General features: G+C 38.0%; 1 protein-coding gene across 1 annotated transcript; it reads left to right on the top strand.

The window, feature by feature from the left end:
* The first annotated feature begins 727 nt into the window (after positions 1 to 727).
* On the top strand, positions 728 to 3,396 carry LOC111059092 (oocyte zinc finger protein XlCOF6-like). Its single transcript, XM_039420146.1, has 3 exons — positions 728 to 914; positions 2,189 to 2,737; positions 3,248 to 3,396. The coding sequence occupies exons 1-3, from the start codon at positions 752 to 754 to the stop codon at positions 3,394 to 3,396; spliced, it is 861 nt and encodes a 286-aa protein (XP_039276080.1). The 5' UTR covers positions 728 to 751.
* The last annotated feature ends 9,343 nt before the right edge of the window (positions 3,397 to 12,739 follow it).

Here is a 12,739-nt window from a genome sequence, read left to right as displayed (position 1 = left end):
CCTTTTGGTCGCCTCCTACGACAAGCAGGGATACTGTGGGTGAGTTCTGGTTTTCAACACATTCTTGATTACGATGTTCGACTCAAAGCTCCCCCAACCCACTGGGGAAAACTCACACTTACGTGAATCAGGTCGACAAGAGACTCGACTCTAGTCGAGAGCATGTCTTTTCAAATGGTAAAAATCGCGGAGACTAGAATCGACTAATCTGAGTGTCACCATTTGAAAACACATGCTCTCGACTAGAGTCGAGTCTCTTCTCGACCTGAGTTGCGTAAGTGTAAGTTGAACCTACAAGTGTATGAATACAGAAGAAAGTCCATACTTAATTGTTATGCAGTAAGTTGTAAGTAGTTTGACTAGCGTTCTTGTCTGTTTTCTGTTTACACCCGCCAAACTAGCAATCAGTTTATCTAGATCTAGAGAGCAGAACTTGATGGCTGCTATTTCAACTTCAACTACCCCTCACTCACCCAGTGCACAGTAGTATCTCTTGCCTGTCCAGGTGTACTGCAGAGTACAGTCGAATATCTGTACATTTATAGCTCTTTGGCAAACCTTAACGTGAATGGCTGGCCTTAGCTTGAAATTTCATGATTATTAAGAACCAGTACAATTACTGTCATTGAACTGGAATTATCGTGATATAACTCAAGTTAGCAGTCAAATTCAGTAGCTGCTGCTCCTTCACCAATATTTGTGTTTTTTACATGAAGTGTAACAATAATCGATTGTCTTCTCATTGTTTGTGATGTCAATATTGCAGATGGCGAGAGTTAAGCAGGAGAATGATAGCAGCCAAGAACCAGCGCCAGAGTGCAGCACTGCATGCTCTCCAACTGATGATGATTTCAGCCAACAACATTATCTAATCCCTGGCTATAATCTAATATTCATCAAAGAGGAAGAATATGGTGAGATTCGTGTTATTATTCCATTCATTTTTATTCATCAATGATAATAACACATAACAGAAAATGAAGGAATAATTTATTATGTAGGGTAATGGCTATCAGATGTGGTTGTCATAGTTATAGGTATAAGTTGCATTCATACACATTCCTTCAATAATTTGATTGTATGTGAGGAGATATTGTGATATATTATATACATAGTGGTATTGACAACATCAACGTCTTATTCATTTAATAAATAACCCTTCACTTGATTACTTGTGTTCACTACCGATTATCATCCTATTTCCAGCACAACTGATATGCCAGAATGTGCTGTGTTTGCCAATTATAGCCATGTTGCTCTTCTGAGTAGTCGATTCAAGATTCAAGATTTCTTTATTGCGGAAAACATTTGTACAAAAATGCATAGCATCGTCATAAAATACACATGATAAATACAAAGTATTTACATTCAAAGAAATAAAAATTCAAAATACAAGCATACAAACAGCACAAAATACCCTCAAATTAGAAACTCCTCTTTTCCTATATGGACATATTTGTATTAAAATAGTTTTTATGGCTCTCTTAAAATTATTCACATCTAGCTCTTTAAATGTTCAGGAAGCTTATTATAAGCTCTTATACCAAACTCCTTGAAGCAGTTCAATGTATTTGCATAATTGCACTGGTTAACTCTAAGAAATTCAGAATTTCCAGTGTAATGGTTGTGAACGTTGCTATTTACATTAGTGTATACCCCACTCATCAAACTAGAGCTCACAATTTCATGTCAGTTTATAGTTTTAATTTTGATGCACATTTCTTACAGTTTGTGTCAAAACACAGGTGAAATTTCCTATTTATTTAACAGTATTTCATGTTTTGAAACAAAAAAGATAGGCAGCCATATACATAACCAATAATTTTCAGACAATTCAACCTATATGTATGTCAATTGAGAGAAAATCATGGTCTGGACTAGCAATCATGGATCAATATTCAATAAAAAAATAGCTCTTGGCATAATTCATTTGTTATTATTATTTCTCTGATTGTTCATAATCTAACCCAATATTTAACACTATAATTTGTTTTATGTATATACTATTTCTACAATCGGCTGAAAAACTCTTGGTTTGTATAAACTATTGTATAAAATGGTAAATAATGAGGTATGATTGAGGTGAGGCAAGGAAAGTTGTGTGAGTGTTTTACACTAGATTTTATCATTACTTTATTGTCTTTATTCTGCTTCAATCATTTACAAGTTGTATTATTGGTGTTTGCAGTTGAGCAAGAGGCAGAAGGATGTTCAGTGGAGAGTGAACCGGAGATGTGGCCTTCAAACTGCAGCACATCTGAAACTGCCAATGCAACAGAAGTGGGTGGACTGAATGCACATTCAATATCTCCAGTGGAAGAGTGCACAGAGCCATCTGTGGCTGGCAAAAAGATCAAGCTCCACAGCTGTGCTGACTGCAGCCATAAAACTCCATCGATCACTATTTGGAAGAGACATATGAGAAAACACACTGAGGAAAAGCCTTTCAGTTGTGAGTATTGCGACTATAAATGTAACAAATCTGGTACTTTGAAGGAACATATCAGAACACATACAGGAGAAACACCTTTCGTTTGCGAGTATTGTGCCTATAAATGTGCTCAATCAAGTAATTTGAAGAAACATATCAATACCCATACAGGAGAAAGACCTTTCAGCTGCAAGTATTGTGACTATAAATGTGCTCAATCTGGTACTTTGAAGAAACATATCAGAACACATACAGGAGAAACACCTTTCAGCTGCAAGTATTGTGACTATAAATGTGCTACATCTAGTAATTTGAAGGAACATATCAGAACACATACAGGAGAAACACCTTTCAGCTGCAAGTATTGTGACTATAAATGTGCTCGATCAAATATTTTAAAGGAACATATCAGAACACATACAGGAGAAACACCTTTCAGTTGTGAGTTATGTGACTATAATGTGCTCGATCAAATAGTTTGAAAAAACATGTAAGAACACATATAGGAGAAACACCTTTCAGCTGCGAGTATTGTGACTATAAATGTATTCAATCTGGTACTTTGAAAAACATATAAGAACACATCATAAAGGAGAAACAACTACTAGCTGAAAATTTGTGACTTTACGTGTGCTCATTCAAATTCATTTTACTGTGTTTCCTAGTAAGGTGGTCACCAATAACTGGACAAGTGTGTTGAACATGTGTGTACACACAAATGTCGTCCATACATTGTCAAAGGCTTCAAACAACATTTTTTGAGGTTCTGAGTAAGTATCGGCTCACACCTCTTCACTCCTCTATTTAAATTGCCAGGGTCGCCCTGGGCTGTCGTCTGTGGAGGGGCGGAGTGGGGGATGCTGCTCATAGTGTGGTGTGTGCCGGCGGGTGGTTGGGGACGGCTGGGCTCCTCGCGGTGTTGGGTGTCCTCCACATACACCACGGTTGTCATCTCACAACACTGAAACTCTCTCCTTTCTCAGAGTACAACCACACTGAAAGCAGAGCGTGGCGTGGCGTCAAGGAGCGTCGTGAACAATATCATGTTAAGTAATGAGCTAACTTTGAGCTAATGAGCGTCAAACTTTGGAACAAGCTGGTTTGTTTTTTGGAGCGTCTACGAGCGGAGCGTCAAAGTGTGAGTTCCTACTAATGTACATACTAGTGGTCTACTCTTGTACATAATAATGCTCTTGTTCTACTACATTTTCTACTATCATCTAGTACACTAGTATATTAAATTTAATGTTTGTCCAAATTCCCCTGTAATGTGTATTATTTGCTTATACAAAAGAGAACATTCATCTATTGCACTTTGAAATCAAATGTAAGGCTATTCTGATCCATTTCATTCAAATTTCTATGAAATATGGTTACTTTAGTGTTATTTAATACAAGTCAAAATCATTTATTTGCCATAAAATAATACAGATTGATAAAATAAATATTCTAACTTACAAAATGGCACTACCGGCAAAGAAAACTTGTGCGCCGGCAGTGAGTTCGAACAACTAGGTACAGTAAACATGTCAATAGAAAGAAAAAGAGCTTATTCAAACCACTAGAATAAATAAAATTATGGAAACCATGTCACATCTCAATGGAAACATCTCAATACTTACAAACGATAAGACAAAAGTAACAAAATCACAAGCAAGTGACAAACTCAAAAATCTGGTGTGGTGCACTCACACAACTTTCCTTGCCGTTATGAAAATTGATCAACTGACGCTAGTGTTCCCGCGCATCTCATGTCTAATTTTCTAAGATCTCAGCCAGCTGGTGACAGGACAATAGCGCTGCAGACACACGAAGTCTGCTATCTCTTCATAGTGAATGATTTAATAGAATCAACAGTTGCCAACAGTTTGCAATTGAAATAATAACATTTTCTCGAATTTCGAGCTTATTTTAAATATTGGGTGAAAATGTTACTGGACATTAATTGTAGAGATTGTCATGCTCAATCTTTATCATTTGGAATTTTTTGTTTAAACTGTATCTGAAGCCTGATAATTGGGAATCTAAAATCAAACTTTGCATAAATGGGGCAGAGCTCCTGAAATTTTTACTGATATGGGACTTGTGGCAGTTGATAGAGCTCATTAATGACTATTTTTGGTATAAATTTGATCAAAATCGTTGGAGCCGTTTTCGAGAAAATCGCAAAAACCCCTGTTTTTGACAACATTTTCGCCAATTTAGCCGCCATCTTCAATTGAATTTGATCGAAATTGTTCGTGTCGGATCCTTATAGTGTAAGGACCTTAAGTTCCGAATTTCTAGTTATTCCATTGATTGGTAGATGAGATATCGTGTACACAGACGCACATACACTCGCTCATACACACACATACAGACCAATACCCAAAAACCACTTTTTTGGACTCAGGGGTCCTTGAAACGTATAGAAATTGTGGTACCTTAATTTTTTTCGGAAAGCAATACTTTCCTTACCTATGGTAAGGAAAGTAAAAAGACCAATTCAAGGAAGCCATGACAATAATATTTTTTTTAATTTATAACATTAGAATGAAACACTACATAATGCATATAAATAATTCAAAATAAACATTTATCCTAATCCAATCCAGTATAAGATTCATTATGGATTTTGTAATTCTATTAATAATGAAATCAGTTGGGACTTTATTTATAAAAGAGTAACAATGATATTCAAACTGACGTCTACATACACTTAAGCTGGTAAAGTCAGTATCAAATTGTAATGGATTGGAGGGACGCAAATTATATGGATTATTCCTTAAGTTGAATGTATCACTGTTATTATAAATGAATTATATGATTCTTTTAACATATATGTTTGCCTCACTGTAAGCACCTGGAATTATTGAAAAAGAAGTCTACTAGGGTACAATCTTGGCCTGTATAATGCAGCTCTGATAAGGTGTTTCTGTAATGTGGATAATTTGTTCATATGTGTAACCGAACTGGCGGGTAGATATGGTAGCGGGCCCAACCAGTTCGGACATAAACTTAAACCTAGTTAGGAGGTCGGCCCAGTCCTGCCTATACGACCCTGAAAGAGGCCCTCTGAGCTTAAGTTGGTTGAAATCTCAACCCCAATGGGAAAGAGGCACAAACTCCTCCAGGAGACGCAGACCACAGCAGAACTGTTCGACTCTCCCTCTTATATATTTAACATGCCTTAACTAAGTGAGAACAGGGCAACTGGAGAAACAACGACTGTTGAAACGAAATAGATTCAATTTACAGAATAAATTGGATAAATCGATATTATGTATCCCTCAATAGTTCGTGAGAATGTCCAATTAGTTATTAACGTTGGAACATAAATTTCTTCTCAACTCTCATTAAATTCAAATTCTAATACTACACCAAATTAATGCCTTAGACATTGGCTTAAAAAATAAACATAGGTACACACATTTAACTACTCTCTACATTGTGAAAATATGCAATTGTCGTCAGGTTAATTGTTAACAAAATTATAACTGTCTTCTCATTAATGGTACAATTGAATAAAATGGACAAATTGATTATAATGTTCCTCAATAGTAGGCGAGAATATCCAATTGTCAACGTTGGAATATAAAATTCTTCGCCACTCTCATCCAATTCAAATTCAAATAAAACACTAACATTTCAATTAAATAACATTCAGAGTAATAATTATCAACTTGATCAATTAACTATACTAAATGATAATAGCACAGTACAACCTATCTCTTACTCCAGCTGCCAAATAGACTAAGATAGAAGTAAATTTCGACAATTTCAAAGGGAAGGTTCGGTCAAATTTCAAATCAATTAGAGTGGTCAGAATAAATTCACTCACCCGTGATAATAATTCCGAGGGTCACTTTCATTAGGGTCCAAAACCGCATCTTGGCTTCTGGATTCGGGTTAGCGTCACACGAATACGTTGTTCCCACGAATTAAGTTATTGTTCTCACGGAAATAATCACAGGAATATGTTCCACAGAATATATCAGAAAACTACAGGTGAACTTTATCGTTCATACTTCAGGAATAAGTTCAACAAATTAGCCTATAACGAAAAACTGGAACCAATCCTTATTGTCCGTATCACTCGAATAATTTCAACATAATAATATAACACAAAAACAGGAGACAAATTTTATCATTCACATCACACAATTTTATCTCACGAATTTGTTCAACTTAATACAACGAATTAATTCGAGATCAACTAAACACACAAATTTTATCGCTCGTAACACTCGAATAATTTCAACAAATATAACGAATCATCTGGACTTATCTTTATCGTTCGAATCACAAAATAAATTTAACAAAATATAACAAATAAAACTCATTTCACCGCAGTGTGTCTCGCGTCCGAGAGTAACCGTTCGCTCAGGAGTCCATCGCTGACTGACTCGAGGGCTGTCCATGGACATTACCCTAGCTTTAAACTCATGGGAAACTCACCTTTTTCTCACGGGAGAGAAAGAGTGAGAGCTCAAAATTGGATGGAGAAAGAGATAGTTCCTCGTGGAAAACTGTCACCAGATTGCATTTTTTCTGCACGAGGCAGAAGAATATGCTGTACTGTGCACAATTCTTATATTCTAAAACGCAATAATCTATTTCTCACACTAGAGAAAATTGAAATACCCTTGCGTCTAGAAAAAATGAAACATTAGAAAATTCAGTCCGATCACGCCATCGAGTCCAAAGTTCAATGATTTCAGATTGGCGTATCATGAGAAATAAAAATTAAATTTATTCACCTCCTCTCAATAATTCTACCCATTACATTGCACCCCCCTTCGAGGAAGGGTGGACATCCCCTTCCACACTCCTAACCGCACTCTATCTGTCATTGACAAATTTGGAACTTTGGCTTTATGGCACTATCACTAGAACTCACTTGTTGGGTGGTGGTCACCTGGGGCAGAGGTGCGGCCGCCTCCTCGCCGCTGGGGGTGGGTGCAGTCTGACTGGTCAGCATCCTCCAGGCCACCGCGCAGCCGGACAGTGCCATTACCATAGTTACCGCTGCGATAACGTAGTACCAGCAGGGAACCAGCTGGTCAGAAGACTCCTCCGCCTCCAACTCTTGTAGGGAGTCCATAAAGTGGTTGACCGTGACCTCTTCCACTCCGCTCGTTCCAGGCCAAGCACGACCTTCTTGCAGACGTCTCGCCAGCTGCTGGCGAATCTGGGAAGCCGAGAATCGACCCTCAGCCAATGACAGGGCCGCTGGAATGTCGATGGCTACTGGCCTCAGTCACACCTCGGTTCGACCACCAAGGCTGGTTGGAGTAGGAATCTGATAGGCTGAGTGTGCACCCCTTTATCGCTCGCATCGCTCCAGTGCCATGAAGGTGTAACTCGTCCACAGTCATCTGCCCGCCCGTCTTGCATTGAGAGACGAATCGTTTCTCCGTTGACAGGCTATATATCCAGCTGTTATCGCTCCGACGCCATAGCCAGACATCAGGATGATCCTTAGTCAGCACAAGACGTGTGCAGTGCTGACGGGCGAGCGTGATCTCTCCCAGGAACAAGAGGCTCAGACAGGACGGGTGGTGTCTGGCATAGAGTGGTGAAAATTCTGGACAAAGGGTGAGCGAGCCCACTCGGTTACACTGTTCAAGCATTGATTCACTCAGTGTGGAATAACGGTCTCTGTCCTTGCTGACAAATAGAACTGTAGAGTCGAGTTGGTAACGCACACTCACATTAGTGTGGAAGTCCTTGACTGAAACATATCAAATCTGCGTCCAATTGAAGAGAGGGGTACAGTCAACAATAGTTTAATCACTTCACCACTGGTTACCGCACAAGTCTTTATCAACTGGTAAAACGCCATCACTTGAGAAATGTCTGTTCCAAAAACTAATTCACTAGGTAAACTTGACCGAACCTTTAACAATATATTTCTTAATTCTAAAGGCGATAATAAATTCATACTCAATTTGCCGCTAGCAGCATCATTTAGACATTGTAAAATTTTTCTTAAATCTATTAGGGCCTTAAAAGTAGCAAGTTCTAATTCTTCTAATGCAGTAGAAGTATCCATATATACAGTCATGTAGTAAGTTCTCTACTTCAATAGTTTTCTTATTAGTTGTCAAAAATTGATTCATGAGAACAGTTAGGTTACCATAGATTTCTTGTGAAACCCTTCCTAACTCTTGATGATTACGTTCCGTTTTCCGACTGAGCTCTCTAGTAACAATGGTCAAGTGTTCTTCAATATGTATTAAACTGGCAGTTTTCAATTTCGTCAACTCTTCGCTGTGTTGTACCTTCTCTAAGTCCTCACTTTTGGCTACTCCAAATAAAATATGAAGGATCTTCCCCCCCCCCCAAGTTTATTAATCCTCTACGGCTCCGTCCATAGTACAGATCGGTTAACGTTTGTACAATATCTTTTAATTCATTTTCCATTGATATTATTCGTTGAAGTACTTTATGTTGAACTCCTAGAGCAGGGAGTTTCTCGGCCGCTTGTGCTAGCAGGAACGCTGTATCCTCTGTTCGTCCCTGAAGTTCGGCTACTTCTTGTCGAGTTTCAGTGAGATTGATTTTGATGACGATGGTCCACTTCTCTCCGGTAATAAGCGCCTCTCCCATACTTTCGAACCATATTCCCTCCTTGTTAGCTTAGTGTGGAGAGATGGACATCACACCTGTAACCAATTATTTTCGATGTTCTATTCTGTCAGAGTTGTCCTTATTCCACCACACCTCCATTAATTTTTATGGGTTGACAATTTCGTTACCCATTCATTCAATTTCGATCAATTCCAATTAGAAAACGGTTTTAATTTCAAGTGCCAATTGAAGTCAACAATTTCTCTGAACAACGGTGACTCAATGTTCATTGTTGGCCTAGGAACGCTTATTCAACAAGGCTGTCCCAAGGTAGAACCGTTGACCTACAATGTAAACATTGGACACCATTGTTATAGTTACAACTGTCGCCGCTAAATTGCGTAAGCTTCCAATCGCAGAAATTAATTTTTCTCCAATATTTTTCTCACGGCTGTCGTTCGTTTACCTGTGTGAACATGGTTGCTGTTTCTATTGAGTTGTGACACACAATGGGTATTAGCTTGGGCGTGTTTGTCACTTTTCTTCTATCATGTAATTCGATACAATAAATTACCTTCCTTCACAATAATTCAACCCGTAATCTTGAACAAATCATTCTCCTAGATTATACTTGCAAACCTTTCTATCGATAATATTATTCTATAGTCTCTATCTTCGGCATTCGTCGTTTATTGGTTTTATTCACATTTGTATTGAAGTACATTCTATCACTACAAAAATTTTACTACTAAAATTCTTTCACTACTAAATCCTTACTGAAATAAATTGGAACGTTTCTTGTTCTCTTCTAGAACATGGGCCTATTCCAGGGAAGTTCAACCAGTGCTCGGTTTCAGTACTACCGCCTACTCAATTCAACGATAGCCCTTCCCCCTTATGGTTTCCACTAACCAACTGGTCATCCCTTACCGCAACAGCAATTATAACGTTCTCGAATCAGATACAATAAAATTCGTAATATTTCCATTGAAAATATTCATAAACTATCCCAAAAAATTCAAAGACAATTCAATATTATACAGTTGCAATTATTCTCAACACGAAATACAAGGTAACATTTTAACAATAACTAAACCATCAATCCTCATCAATCTAATCTCAATTCTAAAATTACAATCAATTATTGCATCTCTGTATCAATGTATGAAATTAATTCTTATCCATCATAGTCACGTAATCTAAAACAATTCTTCCTAACACATTGAACTACAATAATCACGAAATCATCATAACATAATACAATAGTTAATTTTTCATAATCATATAATCAATCATTATCAATCAAAACAACAATTAACTATGAGCACTTGTTATCGAATTACTCATCAAGTGCAACATAAATCAATAATTCATCGAAATCATATTCTCATCGAAATCATAATTAATGAATCACAATTAAGTGTACATTGCAATAATTCGACATTACAAAAAATTGTACACAAAAGTCATCAGCAATCGATAATAGCATTAATTTTCGTAAGCAGCATATGAGTCAGCAACTCTATCTATCACTCATCTCTTTATCACACCTTCTTCATAATCACATATAAATTAACAAAATAACGTAGCAGTTCTAATCTATAATTGTCTAGTATTCATCAACGTCATAATAATGTCATCATCTTATCAATATTCGCTCCTCTTCATACTAATCGTAAATAGTTTTTTTTTTTTTTGTAAACTTGTAAGGGTGGAATTTCCCTTGTGTAACTATTCGATTATTCGTGGTTGATTGGTTAGCACAGCTTGTGACAGGTCAACCTGTTCTAACCAGTGCCGGATAGTTCAGAATGTTGGGGTACACTCCAGGGGTCTATGGAACTAATTGATCTGATGAGTAATATGTGTCTGTGTATGTGTGTATGGGTTTGACTCAGCTCTTATTTGGGGACCAAAGGAACAAAACTAGTTCTTGGTCGAAGTTCTCATCATTGTCAAACTCCGGCCACAGAAATGTGGCTATTTTGAGAAATGGGATCTTATTTGGGGAATCAGTAAAGCAGGAATTGGGAGCGGCTTTTCAACAACCAGCAGACTAAGATAATGACAATATGCTTATCAAGAATGGGACTCAACTCTAATCAATAAATACCACTGACTTGAACTGAATAAAAAGAAGTAATCATAAATGGACCAATTTAGGTCTGTGTTGGTAACAGTGTATTTGCACTGATGTAAAAAGGAAGCCTTGAATGGGATTGGTCTATTCGTCCACAACCGAAACGAGAGGGAAAAGAAAGCCTCAAACGGGAGCTGTCTATTCGACCACAACCGAAATGAGAGGAAAAGGAAGCCTTGAATGGGAGCGGTCTATTCGTCCACAACCGAAATGAGAGGAAAAGGAAGCCTTGAATGGGAGCGATCTATTCGTCCACAACCGAAACGAGAGGGAAAGGAAGCCTCGAATGGGAGCGGTCTATTAGTCCACAACCAAAATGAGAGGAAAAGGAAACCTCGAGTGGGAGCGGTCTATTCGTCCACAACCGAAACGAGAGGAAAAGGAAACTTCCAGTGGGAGTGGTCTATTCGTCAACAACCGAAACGAGAGGAAAAGGAAGCCTTGAATGGGAGTGGTCTATTCGTTCACAACCGAAACGAGAGGAAAAGGAAGCCTTGAATGGGAGCGGTCTATTTGTCCACAACCGAAATGAGAGGAGAAGGAAGCCTCAAATGGGAGTGGTCTATTCGTCCACAACTGAAACGAGAGGAAAAGGAAACCTCGAGTGGGAGCAGTCTATTCATCCACAACCGAAACGAGAGGAAAAGGAAGCCTCGAACGGGAGCAGTCTATTTGTCCACAACCGAAATTAGAGGAAAAGGAGACCTCGAATGGGAGTGGTCTACTCGTCCACAACCGAAACGAGAGGAAGAGGAGATCTCGAGCGGGAGTGGTCTATTCGTCCACAACCGAAACAAGAGAAAGAGGAGACCTCAAGCGAGAGCGGTCTATTCGTCCACAACCGAAACGAGAGGGAAGGGAGACCTCGAGTGGGAGCGGTCTATCCAACCACAACTGAAACGAGAGGAAAAGGAGGCCTCGAATGGGAGTGGTCTATTCGTCCAAAACCAATCAAGAGGAAAGGAAGTCCTCGAATGGGAGCGGTCTATTCATCCACAACTGAAACAAGAGGGAAGTGGTGGTGCAAGGCAAGGATAAATTCGAATGGGAGGGGTCTATTAGACTACAATTAAACAAGTGAAGGAGAGGATGTAAAAGAACAATTCAGTGGGCAAGTGTCTATAACAATCAAAGCAAGGTATAAAATAATATGTTTGCAAACTGTAACTAAAAGTACAAGAAAGCTTCAATTCAATGTCAATGAATTCAAACAAAACTCAGATCAAGTCAGTTGATCACAAAACTACTTAAGATCTCAAATAAATAAATAAATCTCCAAACCCTGTGTAAAAACGAAAATGTAGTTGAGCTACAAATGACGAGATACAATTAATACTCAGATGTTGGCAATTAATCAAACTGTAATCACAGTTAGGACCAAATGGATTTGCCAAACTATAAATGGGGACCCATTCTATAACTCAACATGAAACCCACTTAAACGATGTTACACTAATACCATCAATTTATCAAATCAAAAAGAATGAAACACTCAATCAAATATTCACTAGCAAATGTTGTTTCACTTTATAAACAAAACATCAAACTAATTTAAAGTCAACGAACTAAATCACAATTCAATATTCACATAATAAGTGAAACGTTAAAATAAATGA

The sequence above is a fragment of the Nilaparvata lugens genome, chromosome 2 (assembly GCF_014356525.2).
Source record: "Nilaparvata lugens isolate BPH chromosome 2, ASM1435652v1, whole genome shotgun sequence".
Classification (NCBI taxonomy): Eukaryota; Metazoa; Arthropoda; class Insecta; order Hemiptera; family Delphacidae; genus Nilaparvata; species Nilaparvata lugens.
The sequence above is the reverse complement of the archived record's forward strand: the minus strand, read 5'-3'. Positions and strand labels throughout refer to the sequence as shown.